A 24559-nucleotide genomic window follows, 5' to 3' on the forward strand; every position below is an offset into this window, starting at 1 on the left:
TGCACCCACATGTGCAGCCTTCTGGGTAATTAAGGTGACTTCCTGTGAAAAAGAATTGCATAGATGGTGATGCTTTTAGTACTGTGGCCTGTGCCTACTCCCACGACTCAGCCAGTCGGTGTGTTTTCATTAAAAGGGGAAAGCTGCTTGACAAGGACTATTACTTCCTCCCAGGCTTGCGTGCCGATGGGCTGTTGTTTTTCTCCTTTTCACTATTCGCCGTCACCTTCACAACTCCAACCATCCATCTTGGCTCCGCAACTCGGCCGTGATTCCCCTGGTTTCTTTGGAGCTAATTGTGCAGAAACGCAGTGGCAAGGAGCGCTAGCATTATGCTCCACACTCAGATACAGGAGGAGGAGAGAGGAATCTGTTGCCGATGAAGGAAAGCACCACACTTTGTTTAATGGAAAAATAGATGAAGGGGGACCAGAAGAAGATAAAAACTGCGAATTCCCAAAGGAAAGTGGAAACAGTCCAGTGAGGACAATAGCTCATCCCACAAACACATCCCATGCATTGTTCTGCCCCTGTTGGCACACTGTCTCATTTCGTCCTTTCTTGGGTGAACACTAGAAGAGCGTCGAAAGGGCTAAGTTACTCATCAGTGGTCCTGTAGTTACTTCTAGATTTGCTGCTTTAGAGGATGGAAGACCCCATTTGCTTTTCAAGAGATTGCCTTTAGGTTTTGACTATGTGTGGTACATCCCCTGTTATTCATCACAAATCATTGATTGGTGATAGACAGACATTTCTAGCCAAGGAGTCAAGAGCAAACAATGATTAAAATTAATATATTTGTGAGTGTTAAGTAAAATGAAACAAACTCAAATCAACCTCAAACACAAACAACCTCAGGCCATCCATGCTGTTTAAAACAAGAGTGCTGTGATGTCAGTGAGTGACATTCAGTGCCAAAGCAATCCGACTCTCAGTCCTTGGGTAATAAACAAATAAGTTCAAATCCTAGTTTCCACTTGTTTTAGTTAAAATTAAAGAAACAAACCAACCAAAAAATCAGATTGACGGCAGGGCTCATGGGGATAATGACTGGAGAAGAAGCTTTGGCCCGGTGGAGTGTCCCAGCCAAAGCAGTGCCAGGAAGAGCTAGCCAGAGGTGGCCTTTCCCTGGCAGAAGCTCTCATGCACAGCTATGATCAGTACTACTCCTGCTATGCTAGCAGCCAGGCCTCCACTGCCTTCCCGGGATGGCTTGTTCTCTACACATACACACACCAGGTCGCAGTTCATGTTTTGATCAACATTCCTTTCCATGTCTTTCTTCCCAGCAGAGTTTGGGATGAAAACACAATGACATGGATTTTCGTACTGTTCGGTTGGGGGAAAGGTTCATGGATTGGCCACAGCACAAGTCAAGGGTAATTGCAGTGGACTTTGTCTCTTAATAACCATGTCCAGTCAGGTGCTAAGGAGTGGCATGAACCCCTAGAGGCGAAGCTCAGACGGGCTCTTGGACGACTAAGTTGTTCCGTGAGAGACCTGAGCAGGAAGGCTTCTGGAGAAGGCAATTAAAACTCCATCTACAATACTAGATTAACCAAGACAGCTTGTATTGAGGTGTCCTGTCCCTACCTGATGTCCCACTTGTGCTGATGCTTCTGGGCACTCAGAGATAATTTCCCAGTAGGTTCCTTTAATGGTATAGCTGAAGTGTACTGGGTTTGAGACAATTTAAAGTAGCCTTGCACTTTCCTCTAGAATTCTTCGAGTCTTGCCTCATGTGCTGTCAGTTAGAGGCAAGTACCTTTATTTGTTCTCAGCTGGTGGTGCTTGTTTTTTTGGGGTTTTTTCCCTGCCCAGTAATGATGTTAACTTATCATTAGTGTGGTCATGAATTTAACAACCTCTGAGTCAGTGGTCACATTAGGCCTGACTCATATCTTCACATACACCCTTTTGCTCTGATGCTTTTTCATCTAATAATCCACTTCTCTCCACCATGGATACTAAGGTCCGGTAACTGTAGCTGAGTTAGAGATATTAGAGCATCTATCTCAGCTTTTGTTTTGTCTGACTGTTTGTACCCAGCCTCCCAGATGGCCCGAGTGCAAATGGCCTATGTGGTTCGATGCTATACTTTCTTGGTTAAACAATCAAGGGGCACTCAATGGTATATCCATTAAGATGTAAAATGGCTTGAAAGATACTCCTCACTGTTTGGGAGGAATATTTGCAAGAGGGTCCAAATCGATGGTCCTTTACAGCCCACTGAGGCCATTGTCCAAGTGCAATTGGAAATCTTTGGGAGAATATCGGATAGCCAGAGGAGAGAGAGCAAGAGATGCACCGCAGATAGTAAACTGCATGGAGGCAGAACAAATGAATTGCTCTTGTGAGGAATGCAAGTCCACGTAACCCTGTTTGCCTCTGGCTATTATCAAGTGACACAGCCAATGATTGTGTGGCCATCACTTTTCTTAACCGTATCCCAAATAAATGCCAGCCTGGAGCCTGCCAGCCAATCGTTAGCTGGCTCCTGTGGGATGGGAGCCCAGTCTCAGGCAGGCTCTGATCTCAGCCGTGCCAGAGGCAGTGACCGTGCCAGCTTTGCAGTGGAGGACCTGTCACCGGGGGTCACTGACTGCTGAGAGACTTCCAAGGTCATGGCGGAACATGCATGCCAGTGGACACCCTTCAGCTGTAGCCTCCCCCCTCACCTGCACCTCACACACATCTCCACTTTCAAAGGTGAGATAAAGAAGAGCATTTAAATAACAAAGTGCAGGTCTGGGAGTGCTATTGAACTCAGCAGTGCAGAGCCCCTTACAAAGTCAAGCAAAAGGGCTTTAAGAACCCTCCAGGGCTCTTTAGGACCTGTTAGGGTCCAATTTCCATGCTCCTACTTCTGGATAACTGCTGATCCTCTTGAAAGTCTTAAAGTGAAGGTTTCTGGTCAGTTCCTTTCCTCAGCTGTTCATGTTGTTAGTGTTTTGTTTATTTTTACACAAGTATCAGTGTTTTCGTTGCTTTTAAAATTTCCAGTTTCTTTTCTTTTTCTGGAAAAAGAAATATTTGGGAATGTAGTGGATCTTATATGATTGAAGAGTTTAAAAGTGCGATTCCTATTTCCTTAGCTAGAGCTTTTGATTGAACCAAAGACCAAATAAGCATTTATAGCTGGAAAAGAAATATTCTGTAAACTATGTTAATTTTTTTTCTTTTGTGATTGTATAATGACATGACTATACTATGTCATGGCTTCTGCCTTCATTATTGACAGAGCTTCAAAGGATTGACACTAACTTTTAGAAGACTTTTGCATATCAGAGGTCGGAGACTGCTGATGTGTACAGAAAAAAAAAAGTCTACAGATATGTGTGGCTTTGAAATGATAACAAGCCATGCTTCAGAATCCATTTCTTCTTTGCTGGCCAGGGTCAGGTGAGGCCGGTTGTGTGATTTGAAGCAAATTGATGAGGTAAAAGTGAGCCGATCTGGAAGACCTCTGAGGTCTCTCTACCTTTATGAAGAAGAAAGAAAGAAAGGGAAAAGCACCACAGTTCTTTGTAGAATTCATCTTATGAGTGTAGCTGATGAAGACGTTGTTGATGGTGTATGGGAAACCGATGGGATACTTCTCTCACTCAAATGATCAGTCTCTCTCTGCAGCACTTTTCAAAATTTATTGTTCAATTTATTTTTGTACCCTTGATGATGATCAATAGAAACAACTTTGTTCTCGGTGTGGATGTTTTCTCATTGTTTTCTATTAGAATCTGATGGAATGGGACAAAGTCAAACCACAGAGCAATTATCTCAAATTGTAGAAAAATACCCAAATAATGTTATAGAGGTTATTGTTTAATTTTAAGAGCTTTTAATACTCACATATATTAGTTTCTTATAATACAATAAAGGTGTTAGTATTGAAAAGTAAATGCTTAAACTTTAACTGGTTATGTACATACTGTGGCGCTCATTACTAAAGTCTTGTTTGTTTAGTTTCTGTAGCTTCATGTATATTGCCTCCTTCATTCATTGAATTCAGTTCAGTTTAGTCAGTATTAGTGTTTCTGTAAATTACATTAATTCTAATTGTGATGCAGATTAAGAGGTATAATGAATCTTCTGCGTTTATGTAGTTTCCTTCCAAATAAATGGCATGCTTATTTAGCAGCATCATATACCATAGGTGGAGCTTCTACTAAAGGAGACATTGCTTCTTTTACAGACTGCTTGACACCTAAGGAAATGGGCATGCAGTTAACCGTGTGCATGCTCCTAATAATAGCGGTATTTTATACAGGTAGTTTGGGATCGCTTTTTTTTACTGGAAAGTTGCACTGCAGACAAATGGATCCAAATTATACCCTGCACCACAGTTCTTGGCAACTGCACTGATTGTAAATTTTTGTAGAATTAATATGTCCATGTTTACTCACAGACATTAACACTTTATTTAATCCATTCATTTTCTACCAAGGAAACACTTCGATCCAGTAGGTGCAAGAACAGTGAGGAATTTACAAAAGAAGAGCAAGAGAGTGAGAGAGAGAGAGAGAGAGAGAGAGAGAGAGAGAGAGAGAGAGAGAGAGAGAGAGAGTGCACATACTTGATCGCAAACGTAATAGCACACAGAGGCTGCCATCACAACACATGCACACCCTTACGCACGAACATATGCACAAGCACTATTTATACAGGAAGTGAAGTTAATGTGGTCATTTATTACTTTAGATAGTAAAATGTGACCATAAAACAACAAAAGTGCCTGCCTTTATGGAGAACTTTGCTTCTGTTGCATTTCTGGACATTGGCCTCTAAAAAAAAATCAAGTCTTTCTCACTGATGCTGACATACAGTATGCTTAGTAATGTATGGAGGAGTGACAGTGCACTTAAAGAGGCAAAAAAACTTGTTAACTACAAGCCCCTTTGGTCTCTCTGACTGGAGTTTGCTTATTCTGGTCTTGTTCCTCCGTGTTGGTAACATGCTCTATAATACGCTGAACAGCATGAAGATAGCAATGTCATATTTTAGAGTCTGGAAAGAAATGATAGGAATTGATTGGCCTCCGATTCTAGTGATCCGCTGTCTTCCTGTTGCAGCGCTGGCCCATTATTCACTCCCACTGACTTGCACATTGTTTACAGTGGGGCTCCCTCTCCGAGTGGAAATATTCTCCTTTCTGAGGGATGGTGAGTGATAGTCAGTACGCAGATCTCCCTCATAAACTTGCTCCGCCAGTCCTGGCCCCACACCCCTACCCACAGCCCACCTCACCCCAATCAATAGCTCATTAGTTAAAGGAAAGGAGGGCTTCTTCTGGTTACTGCTCACCAGGCTCAGAGCTGCTGCAGTCACGGGTCAGAGTGTAAAAACTCTCTTCGGCTCCTCTGTGAGGCCTGCATGCACAATTCAATTTGGCCATATACCTGCCAGCTGTGGCACAGACCTGAATTCTGTGTGCTACTACACTAGAATAGAGGTTTTAGTGTGATGTTACCTGATATCTTGAGATTGCTTGCTTAGTTTATAATATGGTTTTCGTCTATTTCTGCAGCCCATTCTTATATTCTAATGCGGTTCATAATTTTTTTAAAACTGTGTATGGTGTACCGTATGCATCGTGTATTGATTGGTAATTAGTGCAAATAATGAATGTACAGTAGATATGCATTTATGCATGTACACCTAAAACGAATAATGCTTGTAAGATAAAACTAGGCACACAGGCAGGTAGTTAGACCCTGCATTCCCAGCCCCTCTGCCGTAATGAGAAACGTATTGCCACTAGTGAGTAATTAAGGTAATTGTGAATCCATTGCCACATGGCTGTACCAGAGTAAGAGAGATCCTCTATGTTGCTTTATCTGCACCTATTGAATTATGGACCTGACGGCGTCACCAAGCCGCCATGCTAAATCATAATCCCCTGACCGTGGCTGTCCTGTGCTCAGGTTAACCCCATTGGTAAATCGCTGTCATTTGTCATCAACTGACATAAACTGCCACGGATGATTACAGCGGTGTCATGTCCATGATACAATAATGTGGGCTTTATGACTGAGTGAGTCAATTTTAGCGTTAGCCGTCCATTTCTCTCCCCTTCGACTGCACTGCACATCAGTCGCTCTCTCCCTCGTTTTCTATCAATCAAGATTAGCTCTCTGCTGCCTACAGCTGGGGATGAGCACAACCTCAGCCTGCTGGAAGAAGAATGCAGGAATACCAGGAATACATCGGAAATACAACAAGTACATGTTTTGCAGCAGGCAGGGTTTTGAGGTGGGAAAATTGGCTGTAGTGGTCTAAATTCTAATTGTTCTGTGATGGGTTCCATTTTGTATCAGCTACAGCCTATGTACAGTCTATACAGCCTGGCCAATTTGTTCCCCTGTGTGTGTGTCTAGTAACTGGTATTTAGTTAACTAACCTACACTGGAATTAATTAAGCTGTCATTGATAGAATGGTAGCTAGTTACAGAAAAAAAAAGCACTTTGAAGCTACATTATAAGAAACATTAATTATGGAATTGCTTAGTCGTACTGACCATCATGAGAAATAGGACCCTTCATTTTATGTGTGCTTCAGGTTTCTCCCAACTAAATGGTAATTGGAAGCACAAAGATATATTATAAAGGTGATCACATTGATTTATAGTAGGTGGAATCTTCTTAGCTGAACAGTGAATGCTGTTCATAATAGAAGCAATGACAATACTGACAACTTATTTAATCTGGCCAGAATGTAACAAGTATTTGATATCAAGCTCGCTCATTTTTTGGCTGGAAAAAGAAGCAACATTATTGAAACTACATGATTATGAAAGTAATTAAAATATCCAGAAGCAGATAGCTAAACAAGTATTATAGTTGCTGTCCCCAGCCATGCTAGTCCGTGTCTAGACACTACAGAAGCTGTCTGAGTGTCAGATGTTTTAGGGGGGTGGTATGCAATCCATTTGCTTAGACAAAAGGTTTATAAAACTACATCAGTGCTACATTTTGTGATATCAGTGTCAGGCACAATAGTGTTGTTAAAGTTGCTCTTCTACTATCTCAGCTGGGTAAAGGAGGATTTTTGCTTGCAGTGATGTGTACTGTATAAGCATTACTGTAGAAAGTTTGCTGCTCATTGCAAAAATAGAAATATAACCTTCTCTAGGGAAGAGCTGAAGGGAAGCGTTATGTTTTATTTACAATGAGCCAGCAATACCTTTCATGGCAGTGGGGGGGGTGGAATGAGGGGTGTGGTGGGTTAACAGGAGGGGGTGTCTGGGACTGAGACTGCAAAGGGAGAAGAGTATCATTTGATATAAATAAAAGAAGCAGTTTGAGGAGAATGATGTCGAATGGGGAAATAGGCAAAGCCCTGTGCCCATGGAGAAGCTTCCGCCCCGGCTTGTATCCATAACCCTTATGTACTTTGACAGTGTGAGTGCCTCGGTCACCAGGCAATGCACAGGCCGCAGAATTAGACATACATTTCCTCCTCCCCTCTGGTGCCAAGTGCAGAGTGTCAGCAAGCGGCCAATATCCCCACAAACTATCTGAGAAGAGCAACATGTTTTATTTACCTCCACTTAAAGCAAATCCTCTTTCCTGCTACAGCTGTTATCCTCGTGCTGCGTTCAGATATTATGCTATTTGTCCCTGCCTCTGTTGCAGTGATTCATTTATTTAAGAGATCGAGGAAGCTGAGAGAAATATAAAGAGTTGCACTGAATGCTGCTTTGTTTATGTCCGCATTTTTATCCACTTTACACTGGAGGAAAGTGAAATATTATATAACCCTTAGGGAGCTAGGAATGGCCTTTTTGGTCTCTGTAGTTGTTTGTGAATGTGTTTTTCTATTTTACTGCATGTATTTGCATTGATTTTGCTCACTTTCCTTAAGTTGCTCCAAGCTGACATAATACTTTTGAAACTCTGGTGCAAATTTGTTAGAGGTGTGCATCAAAGCCTTTCCTGCTTTATGTCATTTGCTAGCAGTTTGCCTTAAAGCTCGTGCCTCTCACGTTTGTGTGGTAAAGCTGAGCTTCTGTACCAGCAGCCACAGTGGCAAGGCAAGTTTAAAGACTTCCGTTGGCATATTTTGTCATATAAGAAGCATGTTCGGAGCCGCTCTTTCTAAGAAATGTGGCAAATGAATCGAACTCATATGAACAGGCATTTGCCACTTGTGACATCTGCTCTCCAAATGGGGGTTTAAATAAACAGTCCTCAAGCCATCTGTCTGAACAGCCAGAATGCACGACGTATTTTAAACAAGCCTTGTTAAGAGACCACCATTCCACCCTTCCCTGACTAAAAGCTTGAAAGGTGAGCAGGAGTGAAGTGGGTTGAGGGTTGACTAGATGTCCCACTTTTAGGGATAAAAGGAGACAGGTCCCAGATAGGCTGAGGCTTTTCTGATTGACAGATGTAATTAAGGTGCTAGCATCGGTGTGATGTATTTCATTGAATGTGACCACTGCTGCCACCACTACCCCCTCCTCATCTCTGATTGGGCGGCACTCACCTCCCCTGTCCTGCACGAGCCCCACGGCTGCATCCGCCCTGACACCATCACCCATGGAAATGCCACTGGAACGCTGGTTATCCTTCAGCATCCAGCCACGGTTTACCACTCAGCTTAAAACACCACTCCCCCTCCCACCACCACCCTATCCAGTCCCTTTCCATCCCAAACTCTCCCTCTCCCATAACTCCCACACACACACACACACACACACACACACACACACACACACACACCTCTGTATCAGCACAGTGTGCGGAATGGAGGAGGGGGAAAATGGATAAGAAAAAGCAGGCTTATCGATTTATCTGAAAGGCTCACTCAAACATGAGGACCTCTGCTGACTACAGCTTTTCCCTGTGTGGAGGCGAAGGAGCAGAGGATCAACAACATCTGAAAGCAAGCCGACCGGCCTCGTACAAGATCGCCTTAGGAGCCGCTCATCTCGACAGGTCCTGGTGAAAACGTGGAGGAGGAGAACACCCGTGCCTATCCTGGGCTGGCACTAGTAGTCTTCCCTGGTTAAACCCCTGTGAGTGAGGCCCACTCAGGCCTCTTCATGTTTCGTGCACAAGAACTATTTCTTGGAAGTTAATAAACCCTGAGGTTATTTAAGCTTTTTTTTCTTTTCTTTCCATATTATAGGAGTTTTAATTTAGTCATGTATGTGTTTATGTCAGATAGATTCCTTTTCTAATGTGTCAGCCCTGTGCAAGAAAAAAATAAACAAATCCAAATGTGTTTTTGCATAATTTACGTGTTTTGTTAAGTCAAGTGCCCCTGGGTACTACAAAGGTTATAATAAGCATGCACAAAAATAAGGGTAATTGGCATCAGTTGAAACCAACCCCCTTATGTGCAACATCATTAGTTTTCCCTTGATAATGCGTTTGAAAAGTAAGCAAGTGTTACCCACTGAAGTACATAAACAATCAAGGATCAAAATAATTTTTGATTATTCTTGAGATGTATAGATTTTAAATTCCCTTCATTGTGAAATTAATTACTCTGAATAGTACCCAATTCCTGAGTGAGCATATAATGCATGTGTTAAGCCTATAACTCTGACAGATTTGCACCAAATGCCTGAAATTAAGCTCAGTGCTCCAAGAGGCAGCTCGCATTAGATTGTTATTTGGCGGCTGTGCAAAACCAATTACTGGAGGAAAAGAATCATTAATTATTTTGCTTAGACCACACATTCAGTTCAGTAAACAAATTACCCCTAAGATACTGTAAGTAAGGCAGCATGATTTTCAAATGACAAGAAGTCTGAGCTTCTTTACCAACATTACTGCGGGCTCGTTTCGCACATGCCTCTTGGGTTCAGGGTTAGAGACTCCCCCCTTTGAGATAAAAACTCTGCGTGTTCTTTCCCAGGCACATTGTCGGTTTCGTGCGGGCTGTGCTGAGAATGCGAAGTGTTGGAAGAAGAGGCTCATGTTTGTTGAAGCGGCCGGCTTGTTGTGTTCGAAGGTGTTTCACTTGTGCTAATTTCCAAGCAATGCTGTCTCATCAGGAAGTTTGGAGGCTGAAGTAGCAGCACTGAGCTTTGGGGGCTCACACTGGTCACCGTGTTCTGCAGTGGTGTCTAAAAACAGCCTGGTCACTTTTGGAATTTGACAGAATACAGCAGACCATCTGAGTCAGCAAGACAAAACTTTAAATGCGTGAACAGATTTGGGTCTGATGCTTTTTTGTCAGTTCTGGATCATGCTGCTCCTGCTAGGTTTGCTTCCAATTTGATTTGCTTGAAGTGAAATATTTGAAATATCCTCTCACCCAGTGGGAGAGCCAAGCTAGGTCACAGCGCTGCCGTCCACTCTCTGCGCAGCGCACACAAATGGCTTCTCGAGAAGCTGAGGCAAGCCAGTCTGAAAGGTGAGCGCCATTCCTAGCTGGTTCATGCTTAGCAGCAGCACTGGGAGGAAATGATGCCATATTATGGGTGTTCGCGGCGATCGAGATCTGGCGTCCTTTTCACTCCACCGAACGTAAACAAAATCTTTGACATCAACCCGACGAACACTTGGTTCGAGTTCAAACTTCACATTGATCACCCCTGAAGTCCAAAGGCACCACGCAATGCGGACGACCTTGGATTGATAGTTCGTGTTGGCCGCGTACGCACATAGGTGCAGCGCCTTGGGCGCTGCGTGGAGATAATTGTGTTTGGCTCAGCGCGCGTGTGCAGGGAAGGCAATGGTGGCAGCAGCTGTACAGGAACACTAAAACTAATTGAACATTGCACGGCGGAGATGTCAGGGCACAAAAGGCTCGCGAGCCATTTGGACAGCGGTGCCATTTAAGAATCAATAAAGCAACAGCCATGCGAGGTGTGAATGCATCTTCAGTTCATTGTCTTTCCGCCATTGTCAGCAGAACGAGCCTGCTTTATGTCCACCAATCATCTCCCAGCTACAGCCAGCCCTCCATCCAGCCGCTACAACTCACGGCTGCCCCCGGAGAGCCCACAGCGCCGCTTGGTAATGGGAAACTCACACCTGAACACACACGCATGCACACATGAGCACACAGACACACACACACACATGCACACACATCCATTTTGTGGCCACCAACACAAACAGATTCTGAGATAAATAGAAAAATGAGTGGTGCAGTTTTAGTAGCTGAGTAACTGTCAGTAATTGATTGACACCTGGCAGTGACATGTAAATTTGCCTAATGCTGGATGCCTTGTGCAGTTTTAGTGCTGATTCTGAGCTGGCTTTGATGGGAGAGACTCTGCTGAGGCCTCTGTGTTACACTAATGGACAGACTTTTAGCTGCCTTGCCATAATCATAAATTTATCGTCTCTGAGTGCAGATGGTCTATAACCATGTATCACCATCAGACCCTTACCGGACGCAAACCAGGAGAGGTCTTTCATCCTGGCTGGCTCTCTCTCTCTCTAACACACATTCACTCTCACTCTTTAGCTCTCTCTCTCTCTCGGTCTTTCTCTCTCTCTCTCTGTCTTTCCTTCTCTTTCCCTCTCCCACTCTCTCTCCACACATTGCCTTTGCTTTCTGCAAACTAAACAGATATGCTAGGCTGCTGAAATTTGTTTCCACTCCCAGCACTCGCTGCAATTTGGCTCCAATGAAAATGAAAGGCGGGTGATGGATGGGCCTCTGTAAAACAGGATTATGTAATCGGCAACTCGCGCTCTCCGCTTCGCCTACAAAGAGCCCTGGCCAGGGAAGAGCGATGAAATGAAAAGCGGTGGTAGAAGTCCTGACCCCATGGGTGTGTGTGTGTGCTTGTGTGAGTTGGCACTCCCCAGCTGAACGGCTGGCATGTTTCGCTTTCGACACACTCTCCATCAGACACCCACTCAATCACTGCAGGGGAGAGGCAGGGCCCCTTCATCCCCCCAGCCAGGCAGAGAGAGGACATTCCAACTGGGAGGACTCAGGCCAAGCCAAATGCTTTTTAGTGCTAAAATCACTGTGAGCCATCATATAAATGTATAATACAAAGCACCATTATTCATTTTGTTACATCTGTGCAGTTTTGATATCTCTCACTATTTTCAGTGTTTAGGCTGCCTGTTACTTAGTAACCACAATTCCTTGAAAGGTTTTAGTTCTAACACAATTCTGCCATCTGCCTCACTATTAGTCTCCAGTATGAATGTGCAACATGTTTTGGAGTGACATCACACATTCACCCAGTGAGGTTTGTTGGTGGATGTGTTAATCACTATCTGGAGAGATATCCTCCCAGCATGCTTTGTGCCTGAAAAGAAGGAGGCAGGATCCTGATCGTGGCGCCTTTGTTTAATCACCCGGGACATTTTAATGGCTCGTCAGAAAATGGTGAAATATGACTGGAGGCTAACTGATCCAAAAATACCCATAAATCCCCATCCAGGGAGCTGTTGTTGGGGTCTGCGGGGGGTAATCCATAACTCTGGCAGCCCGAATAAAGGAAGAACAATTAAAATAATGAGTGGGCTGATTAATCTTTACATTAAATATTAAAAGCTCCTGGGGGTGGTCATCACACACGTGAGTAGTGATGAATGTCTGATATATGAGTGCTTGTGTGTGTGTGGTAGTCGGGGGGGGGGGGGGGGGGGGGGGTACACTCTGGCCAGTATATGTCTGCTGTTGTTAGCAGCTGTTGGTGACTGGGATGTTGAAGGGTAAGAGTACTGTGAACACTGTCTCTGTCCCTTGATGCTTCTGTTGTGCTAATGTGACCTTCGTTTCAGTGCTGCCCCCAGTCACTGAGGATCATTTTCATTTCAATTCGGCTTTTCTGTTCACTAAATAAACCAAACTCAAAATAAATTGTAATGTGTACAGTTAAACACAAAAAACAAACAAACAAACTGTATACACATATTTTGTTAGTGAGTTAACACTCTTTTTCACAGGTTATGAGTTTTCAGAATATATTCAGGCCTTGTTCAACAAACCATTTTTTTAATAAAGAATAGTTTCACAATGCAAGCAAACACAAGTACAGTTTGCACCCCCCCGCATGCCTAAGTGATGCATGGGCCACTGGTGAGGGGCTAAGGCCTCAGAGGCTGGACCCAGGTGCTGGACTCTGCTGGGAATGCAGTATTGTCTATTGGTCAGTAATGCTAGTCTCTACCTTGTTATATTTCTGGAGCTCAGAAAAGAGTTTTTTTAAGAAAGCAAAAAGGGAAAAAAAAGGGTAAAACCACCATGGTGTGCGCACTAGGTGCTGTGGTGTCAGAGGCAGGTGCTCTCTGAATGGAGGAGTGGGTCTCTCGCTGCCTGTCAGGCCGAGGGAAGCTCAGGCCTGTCAGGCCGAACAGCAAACACTGATTCTAAATAGACTGGGAACAGAAATGGGCTTAATCAAACGGCCGGTAGAGCCCCTCTGGGCTGCCTGTGCCTTGTCTGGCTCTAACCCGTGAAATCGAGTTCACCGCCAGTGAGGATGAGCCCAGCACACGCGTCTCTCGCCTGTCTGAGGCTCCCACGCACACATGTGTGCATACACACATGCACACACTCACACACACACACACACACCCTTGCCACACGTTTCGCCCGCACGTAGGCACAGCCGTCACACACAAATACTCAGATACTAACTCAAAAACGCACACACACACTCGCAAATACCAGTGACTAATTCCACACACAAGTCCATGCCCAGTTGTCAGTGTCTAAATCTTTTACTTCATGTGCACACCGGCAGTAGTTTGTGTGCAACAGCCATAGAATCCTGGCCTTTGTTTGTGGGTTCATTGTTCCCCGTCTCACCCCTCACGGCCCACGCGTGTGCTCTACCACACCGTACGGGCTGCAGACGACTGGGAAGTCTGCTCAAACGTGTTCGTTCGCTGTGCGTTCGCGGAGCTTTGGGAGCCAGATGGCCACGCGGCTCAGGTACGCGCCCACTTGCCGTACTGTGCGTCACATCTTGCTCAGGTCTTTCCCTGTCTGCCAGCTTATTTGCACATTTCTGGGAGAAGCAAGCTGAGATGAAGGCTTGCTGTGATCAGAATTTTGGAAGGGCTGCTTTCAATCAGATTGATTGCAGACAGTTTGCTGGGAAGCTCTTCTGACATCACTTCGTCTAGCACTTTGTCAGTTGGTTCAACAAAGAGAGATCAATTGCACAGTTCTTGCCATAAATTATGCATTCTTTTTACTTTTCATCACAGAAAAGTCTTTTATGGCTCTATATGACTTGTCCAAAATTGCATTTAGTGCAATTTTGAAGGAAGAGACTGACAACAATATCAAACATATTTGCGGTTACTCTGTTTTAAAAGAGGGTTGTGTGTTGAAAAATGCATTCGGTATGCAGAAAAAAAAATTATTTCAGTACTTCATCAAAGTGATTATGTTTTCTCTCTCTCTCTCTCTCTCTCTCTCTCTCTCTCTCTCTCTCTCTCTCTCTCTCTCTCTCTACCCGATAAAATAACTGTACTTGCTGTAGGTTAATATACTGGTGCTGTTTTTAATTTGCAGTCACTGGAACTGAAGAGCCAAACATTCAGGTTGCTGAGCTTAAACTGCACAATAAACAAAAAGAGAAAAAAAACAACAAAAAAAAACAGTAGGCCATGCACGTCGCAGTCGAAAATTAGCTAATTAAAAAACAATCCAGCGTGGATTAGAAGCTGCTGGTGCTGAAAGCATCCAGCTCAGTGTTGAGAGAAAGGCAGCAGTGTCTGTAGCAATGTTCTCAGACTCAGTCCCCCAAATCCAGGCCCAGCCTCCATGTTAGCACCTCAAATCTGCCTGTTTGCACTAGAAACATAATTACTGCCGTTCCATAATGCAATGATATACTGTGGAATGCCAATGAAAATGAGATGACAGTCTTACTGCCTCCAACGATGGCTTGATTTCCAATTTAACAACTCACTAAATCCGCGCTGCTTCGGAATAATTACCATAAAATCCAGTTTTCATCTCGCGCTATAAAGCCAGCTCATGTTGTTTTCCTGATCCAGACGGAAGAAAGTCACTGATGACAAACTAACGATGTTTCGTGATTGGGACCATGTGCCCCTAGCTCCCCTTCCGCCATAGCACAGCACCACCAGAGTGATGCATTTTTACGGCTTACTTTACGCCCTTGTTACATTTTAGTGTTTATTTATGTTTTCCTAAATCAAGTCAAATTGGAAATAAACCATGCCATTGTTTAAAATTATTTGTTTGTTTGTTTGTTTATTTTGTTTTGGTCCTTTTTTTTTTGCCTGTTCTTTATGGTGGACCATATTTCATTTGATGCCCCCCCTCTTCTCCCATGGGCTGCATCATACACCACACATGCCTGTTCTCCGCTGTCTCCTGTCCATCCTGCCTGACAGTGAGCGAGCACCGCAGCACGTGATTGGGGGTTTACCCACGAGGCCCGTGGGAACAGAGGAGACAATTAGCTCAGCATTCAGTCACTCCAATGCCAGACAAAGCCCAGCACGTCCCAGCATGCCACGGCTCTGGTCTTTAGCAGTTAGCGTGCGTGCCTGAAACCAATGGCTGCTGACTGAAAACCAGCTTTATTGCTGTTTCAGCATCAACGCATGCTGCCGGAGAATCCGAGTAACCGGCATCGCGCGCTCATCATGCCGCTCACAAGCCGTGGAGAGGTTCGGCGGCTCCTTGTATCTTTTGGGCCGCCCTGTTCTGTCTCCCGTCCTCCCCGTGTGCCGCATGTGTCCACTGCAGATGTGGCATCCCACTGTATTATTTATGGGTGCGGGCGGTTAATGGCAGCATCTCCAGAGTGGCCTGGCATTTGGGAGCGCTCATTAACATTTGCTACATGTGGTTGAGCAGGGCTGCTGGGGAGTGCTGTCCGCTCCCTGCACTCATATATCTCAGCTGGGCCACCAGGGCCCCAGCCACTATTTACTGCTTACCTAGTGCAATACGAGACAAAGGAGATTGGAGCTGGCACTGCGTAATATTTCAGCGGCATTGATGGTCAGAGGGGTGACCCGATGGAGCTGTTCTGCTGCTGCACGCTGCATGTGGCCACAAAGCCCAGCCTGGCGGGCACAGATATCCCTGGCATGTGATTTCGCTTGGTTACTGAGGTGACCTGAGAGTGGGCCTCAAAGCTCGACCTTCGGCTTCTTCCTGCTCTCTGCCACATGGGTCTTGGTCGCTTTGTCACTCGGAGTATGGCTGGTCTCGACCTCCGATTTGCCCTGTGGTCTTTAATAATCTGCGCAGGGTATTTGTCTGTTTCTCTCTTTTCTTTCTCTTTCTTTCTTTTTTTCAGTTGGCCTTGGTCTGTTTTAGGTTTCGAACAATCCCCTCTCAGTCTGAGTGTGAACCTCCGGGGGCTTGCCTTGTTTGGATCTAGGCCCCAGGGTTGTGACTCACTCTGGGCTCTCCTAGTTAAACCAGCGTGTCTCTATTAGAGATCTTGCATACCGCTGCAGCTCCAGCTGGAAAAGGTTACACGCTCTCATATCCACTCCCCAAACAAGGGGATCAGCTTTCCCGCCGTCTCCCACCGCTCGATTATGCAAATCAAATTACGCCGGCTTGGCCATCGCCATCGACTCCCTGCTCTCACCTTCTCCCGCCCCTGCGGGAGCCGAGGGTTGTCTAGCATTCGCTGCAGTTTCGAGATCAGTCCTGAGTGGCCCGCCAATCTGCTCAGAGGCTCAGCTTGTGGCTGTGTGTGCGAATGCAAGGTGGTGGGGGGTGGGGGGATATTTACTCTGTGAATGGAGGATGAATGGAGTAACGGCTGTTTACTGAGCTCGTGTAGCCTGTTCATCTAATCTGCTTCACAAAGCCAGCGAGAATCCAAAAGGATTCCGACAGGGTCCTTTTGTGTTTGGGCACAGCTCTGGGCATTTTCCTCCCTCTCCTCGCCGTACACCCAACTCTCATGTTGTCATGAAAAGATGCACTCCCCACAAAGTCTGCCATCCACCCCCCTGCTCCATCTCCTCGTGTCTTTGAAGGCAGGAGGAACATATGCAGACAAACACCCGGATAGGTGTTAATATTCTTTCCTTTGATTTGTCTGAAACGGTTGTTACCAGATCACTGCAGGACCCTTACCTTCCCCGCTGTGCCCACTCCTAATGGAGCGGAAGGCTGATCTCTGGGCTGTGGCAGACAGGTGCCGTCAAATGGAATCCAGCCAGCGGACTCGTCCCTTTGCTTTGCCTGCTCGATTTTCCTCCCATTTCCTCTCATTAAACTTCCCATTGTACTGGTGGGAGTCAAAAGTCACTAGCGTCGAGTCCCAGACACGGTGGTCCGACAGTAAATGAGAATTCTGGCAAGTGGAGGACTGAAAACAGTGAGGCACGTAGTCCGTTCCAGTCTGGATGTACTTCTCTGATGTCACAAATTAAAATACGATGATGCTGCACTTGCTCTTATGATGGGGATTTCCTTTGTAGCTCCCACAGTCTGCAGGGCACTTTATAGTGGAGATATTACACTGCATTATGCCATCGTTTTTCACACACAGCTGCCTCATTCATTTAGTCCTGTACAGGAATCTAAATAACTTGTTGAGCTAACGTATCGAGATGATTATGGTTTTCTTTTTTCCCCCGTATGCTTGTAACATCAGTGTTTAACAATTGATTACTGTTTTATTGTTTTTACCACAGTGATCTTCAGTTCCATGTTATTTATCCCCTTTTACCATCCAAATAATTAATCAAGTCCACCACAACATGAAAAGAAACAGATTTTAATTACTTGTGATGAAATAACAAATTGTTTTGGCTTTGTTCCCAAAACGCCAGCACTATTGCATGGCAATTCATTACACACAGAGACACGCTAGAGGGAGAAGGAGGCACCGCAAGCTCGCCTCTGTGGGGATGGAATCAATACGGGTAGGGTGTGCACGGGCGTGTTTGTGTAGGAGAGAGAGAAGGAAAGATCCGTAGGGACGAGATCAATACGATCTCAAGGGTTCGATGTCTGAGGACCTGCTAGGCACACACACCAACAGACAATAGACTGCATAATGTATACACTTGTATCATATTCCACTGCGCCACTGGCTTCCGTCCCACACACACACACACACACACAGTAATAATTACCCTGGCACAAACGCGGCTACTGAGCGCAGATAGGAATACACCTTTATTTACAAAATTTACGTGGGAATCTGTTGAACCAGATTGACTGCAGATAAGTGGGATCGTGCCTGAAATGCGCTTCTTTTGCTGGAACTCCTGCGGAGATCCAGCAACAAGCACGGTTCACTTTCGAATTCCGTCACTGACCACAGGGAGGGGAAAAAAAAAAACAAAAAAACTCAATCTCTTTTACATGTCATGTGTTTTCTCGTGTCTGAAGGGAAATGTGCTCAGCGTCCTGTCTGGTGGGAACGTCCTACACCTGCACTCCTGCCTGGGCATCTGCTTACATCCAGGGAGTTTGTTGATATGCAGTGTGCCGCTTTTTCGCCTCTGGTTCTGAGTGCCCGTTTTCTGGCCAGCATGTAGAATTTCACCATAAATTAATTCTAACAGAGCCGGTACTGCACTGGATCTCCCAGAAGGTTTCGGTTTCTCCAACTTCACTTCTGCTCTGGACCACAAAGGGGAACACTCAGAATGCAAGACCCTTCCCCATGGACTGAGAAAAAGAGAGAGAGAGAGAGAGAGAGAGAGAGAGAGAGAGAGAGAGAGAGAGAGAGAGAGAGAGAGAGAGAAAGAACTAGAGAGAAAGAGAGAGAGGTTCTCTGTTGTTGACAGGTGCTCTTTTTTTAATAAATACTCCCGCTCTATATATCAGATTAATGTTAACTATTTAATGACAAAGAATAACAACACTTTTATCAGACTTCGTGGATGTGGCCCGGGCGCTATGCATATTTAATCAGAATGGCCTGCAATAAAGGCCATTAAGGCTGTGTAATTATGGTAATGTACGGAAGGAGATGTTTTGGCCGAGCGCTATATGTTTCTCTCTGGGGCCTTATGTTTGAGGCTCTACTGCCACCATGCCTAGAGGAAAGCTGCAGCACTGCGACTTCTCTTTCATCGCCTCGTTCTCCAAGATTAATGCTTCATTTCTCTCTCCCCCCCCTCTATCTCAGATGAGAGTATGATGAGGTGATGAGAAGACAGTACCTGACTGCTATATAACAAGCACACACAACCCCGCTAGTCTCAGTCTCTATTAGCTAACTGCTGATATTAGTCGGATGTCAATCCTTCAGCGTATCAGGCAAAGGGGATGGTTTAGTCAGCCTAAGTTGTGTTCCCCCAGAAAGGCTTAATGGGACATGCGTCCCAGGGAGAGGGGTGCCCCAGTCATGCGCCACGCCTGGGATGTCTGGGCTTAATGAATGCCACATGTTCCTGAAGATCCCATGCTTCCGGATTCAAATGCAAGCGCCGCGTGCCCAGCCTCCTGACAATCCATTATTTTCGCTTTGTTTTCCTTAACTAAGTCGGAGCAGGCGACGCGAGCCAGGCTGGCCAGGCGCTGTGGCAGCCTCTGGGGTGCAGCGGCATGTGGAGAAGGGCACAGTAGTTTGGGCTGGCACGGGGCACCGGTGGTGGAGGCTTTGGTTATGCGGTGGAACCCTGGGCTTATCTGGGCCCTCCCACTGCCTCAGAATTACCATAACGAGGGCAGTCTGGAGACAGGAGCTGATTGAAGCCTTCCAGTGCCAACAGACCCGGGGTAGTGCCCATCCACGAGGATGGCCTCAGTGCTTAAAGCAGAGGCACTATACCTATGCCGAGCCATTAGGGAATCCAAGTACAGATTGAAATGCAAGCAAGCATGCCCTTTTCTGATTTAGCAAATGAGACAGTGAGAAATTACTTTTCAGTTTCGGGAGTTTAACCTTGACTTTTACTTTTGCAAAAAAAAAAAAAAAAAAAAAAAAAAAAGAATATATATATTTTTTAGAAAACATACCAGAGTACTAGCTTGTTCTTTTTTTTAACATTTGATTGCTTTCTTATCTAAATGCATGGCTTTACAGCTGTATGTTTTGCATATTAAACCTTTGCATGTATTGTTTTGCCCTGAGTGGCATCACACTGACCCTGTCTGTCGGTTTTGCAGGACCCACACATCCGTGAAGCAGAAGTGAGTCTTCAGCACAGCTCAGACACAGCCTGTTGTACATGGAGACCCCGAGCTGGGCAGGTCAGTGTATGTTTGGGGGGGGGTCTGGTGTGTTGGGTTCGTGTGTTGGGTTGAGTGTGAGGACCACCCTACTCTCACTCTCTCTCCATTTTTCTCTCTCTCTAGCCCACTTGTTTTCTCATTACTCGCTGGTTCATTGTACCTAACTGTTACCTGCCGTCAGCCCTGCCTGTTGAAGGGAACGCTTTCTCCTTTCCCCGATTCACTGGAAACCTGTCTTATCACAGCTCGGACCCCAAAGACACCCCATAATGACAGGTCATACCTCACTGCACAAGGGACTACATCCAAGGGAAGTGCTCGGCGGTGGATGCTAGTGCTTGTCGTGGGGAGCCGGCGGTAGCGGTGCATGTGTGCGCTGGAGCCCGGGCGTGTGTATGTCTTTAAATGAGGGAGGGAGGGAGCACAGTGCAGGGTGGGTTGTGCTGACGACAGGCCTTTGATTCGGAGCATGCCCATTAGAGGCAGCCATAAATCCTGGGCTCTCCGGACTCCCTGTGTCAGCAGTCCATGGAATGAATTGATATTAAACGCGACAAAAAGCCTCTTTAATTCAGCCTCCGCCAGCCTCCCCTTTCTCTTTTTTTCTTCCTCTCTCTCTCTCTCTCTCTCTCACTCTCTTTCTCTCTCTCTTTCTCTCTCACTCCTTCTTCCCTCTTTCTGCCTCCCCCTGTTCTAGGCTGTAATTGAAAAGAGGAGAAAGAGCCCTGCAAAGCCAAGGCTGTCATCATAAAAACGTCTGCAATTACATCCCTTCAATCCGTTATTTAAAAAACTCATTCATTAAATATTATTTGTAAATAGCCAACCATTTTTTCTTGACTTTTCTTTTTCCTGACCTTTGAGATGTTGTTTTGCATTACGCTTTCTGGAGATTATGAGGCGTTTTAGGGGCCAGGTGGGATGGTGAGTGTGTATAGCTATGTTGCCTTAGCAGTGTACGCTTTCATATTGATCAGAGTTGCTAAGTGTGGGTCTACAGCACATGCCCAGGGCACCAGCATACTCACCACTGCTAACTATAAAACACCAGTAACAGAGCAGCCAATCCTCTCTATTACAGCTTTGATGGCAGGATAGCTTTCACCTAAAATAATGGCGATAACTTGATTCACTCTCAGGCAAATGGGATATGCTAAAATGTACCTTTTTCTCATTTTCATTGCCCTTTTTCAAAAGGGTGTGTGTGGGGCTGCAGTATTATGAGAACAGCATCACCCATCACTAGGTGATCTCACCAGCTCAGGTGATGCACTGGGGCCGTGGGCCGCCGTATTCCAGGTGACAGTTTGATAAGTTGGAGCCGCTATTCGCGGAATTACTAAGACGAAAAACGATACATCAAATGAGGGCCTTTGCAGCGCGCCGATCTTTGAAGTGCAGCGGGTGCCGTTCTAGGTGTGGAGCTGGGCAGCTCGGTGTGCTTCGCCCAGCATCAGCTACAGCTGTTGCAGCTCCCGTGCTTAGCAGGGACCCTGTGTGGAGGCTCCCAGCCTGCGTGAGGGCCCCGCGTGATGGATTGAGTGGAGGAAAGCCCTCATCTGGCTGTGCATGCACTCGCTGAGCGAGGTGGGCCCCACGTAACTAATGATATTTGCCTGGAGTCATCGAGAGCTGGATTTAAGTATTTCGGATTTAAAGTCACATTTGTCTCTATTGTTCACACTGAGGAAGTCATTAGTCAAATTCAGCTTCATCTCCCCAAACGACATTTCCACCCCCAAGTGCATGCTGTGCAACTGTGGGATTGTCAGACTTCGTGTTCCAGAAATTAGTCATGTAATTTTTTGCTCATTTTTTTCCGGATTACCTACAAATCTCTTTCAAGATTGACTATATAATTCTATCTAAACCATTTGTCTCATGGTGGTATTTCCAGAAAGTAAGTCTTTGATAGACGGCTGTCATTGTGTGTTCTCTTTTCCTATGTATGGTTTCTGCAATAAAACCATTGTTTCTTTAAATGTATAACATGCCATTAGTATTATTATTCTAATTATTATTACTACTATTCATTGGTTGATTGTTTATTTATTTATTTGTTTATTTACTCTGTTTTCAAACAAGCCATAAAGTACTACTTTCCTACCAAAATAGCAAATGGATAGCAATAAATATGCTGCTTTACTTCAAATTGCTCTATGAAACTACACCTATGGAATTACAAGGATTATTAAAATGGTTCCTGTTGGAATGAGCAGACAGACCTACTGTGGTGGATCTGGCGCTACCGCTGTGAGAGCATGCACACTGTGGACATGCAGGCGTGCCGGCGTCAAGCTACCTAATACCAAGTGAGTAAAGAAATGAACAGCAAGCACCTTGAGCGCAGCATTAAACTGATCTGAGAACAGACAAATCACTGTCCTGTAAAGCAGTGCTTCTTATGGGCTCAATTAGAACATGCTGCACATTGTCAGCTCCTTGGCTCACCAGCAGTGCCGCTGCCGCTCTTCTCCTCGTCTGGGAGCTTCCAATGTGGCCAAAACAAGATTAGCCTGTTACTTGCGGTAGTACTTTAGGGCTCAAGCAGAATCCAAGTAGCAGCAAGCAACGTTAATTCCATGCTGGAAAAAAAAGCTACACTCTGTGAAAAAATGTGTATCTGAGATGCCGGAGAGTACCCTTAGCAGAAAAGTGCCTGTGAGCTATTCCTGCACCGATGATGGACGAGTGCAGGGTTTGGAAGCGGAGGCTGAGGGAGCAGGGATTGCACCTGACCGCCACTCCCCTGCTTCTTTATGGGTGCACCTTTTTACGGATCCGTCAATGGAAATCTAATTGCTGGGAAAGCAATCAATCCCAACTCAATTACTGTTGTGGAATGTGGCACGCACAATATCCCCTCCTGGCTGTTTGGCTGCTCCCTTTGCTTAAGGTCTAAATCATGGTGTTTCTGGACTGGGCCGCTCGGCCATGAGGAAAACACGTGAGCCGGGATTTGAATTACTGGCTGTGTCCGGTGAGAGAGTCCCTGCCGTGAATGCGTTAACGCCACATGTGTTCGCCATGACACCGAGAGGAAAAAAAAAACACAAGCGATTGGAGAAAATGGAGTCAACTGAAAAGGGTTTACATGACACAGAATGTTCAGTTCTGGCAGTCCACAGGGCGTAACGGGAAGTGACTGGAGTAGAAGGCTTTTTTATGTAAGATATCCATTCTTCTCATGCCACCTGCTGGGCCAAAGTTGGGAGTTTTATCTGCCCCTGTGGCTCTTGCTGCTTTGATTGTCATTGAGGGTGATCGCCGTAACTGTATAACAAAGGCGTCCTCCCCCCTCCGCGCTCTCCCCCATCTGAGCTCTTCAAATGAACATTCTCTAATTGTAATTACACAAGGGCTGTTCGGCCCCTATCAGCGCTCGTCAGGAGCCCCCACGGCCAAATCACGGGACTCACATCAGAATCGCAGTGACACGGCCTTAATTAGAAAGTTTTGATGTTTTCCGACGCTTGTTGGAAAGGGCTGGGAGTTCTTTGAAGCTGTGGAGACATGACATCGATTATAGAAACCCATCCTTCCTTTTGAGTTTGACATCACAGGCGATGGGTTAATCTCTCTTCGTGTTTCTCCCACCCTGCCATATCATCCAGAAAGGACCAGCATGTGAATGACATGCCGTGACAAGCTTGACACACGATATTCTGGGCTGATGTGATTAGAGCTTTGTGCTCATGTCCCAGCATGGCTAGGGTAAATAAACTTCTGTAACATTACTCCTAGGGCTACCTCTTATCACTGCAGTCATCCCATTCGTGAGATCCCGTGCTATGATAGCATTAAGGAAGCGAGATTTTAGAAGATGTACAGTGCATTCACATTACATATATCTTACCTTTAGTATATGACCTGTAGCATTCCGTAGGACCAAATTGACCTAACTGTACTTTACGATGGATGCCGAGAGGTGTATAGGGCCTTAACGGAATATACCAATAAAAACTGCCACAGTAATAATAATTAGTCAAAACCGCATGATTGCCTTTGCTTAATGTTCTCGCCGCTCTCAGAGATTTGTTTCCCTACTAGTTCCTCATCAAAAATTAACCGGGAAAAACCTTAATGATAATTGCAGGGGGAGCTTAAGTAGAAGTTTTGCATTATTAAGCTGGCGATGCCTCAGCAGTTGGGAGGTGAAGGAGGTGATGAGGATCCACTCATCTCCCTCATCTCAGATGCCTCGGATGGGATGCGATGTGTTGTTGTGTGGTTTATAGGGCCAAGGAGAACCCCATTTCATCTAATACAGCTTACAATGGGCCCATTACAATTAAAGTGCTGAAAACGAGCACTGCTCCAAATGGAGAGCGAGTATGATGGGAAAACTGTGGGAACGCTGGGAGAAAGGGTGTATTAAACAGGCAGGAGGTAATTCTTAGCCCTCGGGGAAGCTGAATTATGTTCTATTACTGGTTTGGACCTAATGCTTTCCCTGCCCAGTACATTGCTCGAGCATTTACC

General features: G+C 45.4%; 1 protein-coding gene across 5 annotated transcripts in view; it reads left to right on the plus strand.

Moving 5' to 3' along the window:
* The window catches only part of rbfox3a (RNA binding fox-1 homolog 3a), a 292617-nt gene that overhangs the window by 114233 nt on the left and 153825 nt on the right, over positions 1–24559 (plus strand). For all 5 annotated transcript variants that reach the window (XM_035533352.1, XM_035533347.1, XM_035533348.1 and 2 more), the window contains one exon: positions 20012–20095. In XM_035533352.1, coding sequence (XP_035389245.1) covers positions 20074–20095 — 22 coding nt within the window. In that variant the 5' untranslated portion in view covers positions 20012–20073. The remainder of the gene's footprint in view (positions 1–20011; positions 20096–24559) is intronic.

This window comes from Electrophorus electricus, chromosome 14, assembly GCF_013358815.1.
Source record: "Electrophorus electricus isolate fEleEle1 chromosome 14, fEleEle1.pri, whole genome shotgun sequence".
NCBI lineage: Eukaryota > Metazoa > Chordata > Actinopteri > Gymnotiformes > Gymnotidae > Electrophorus > Electrophorus electricus.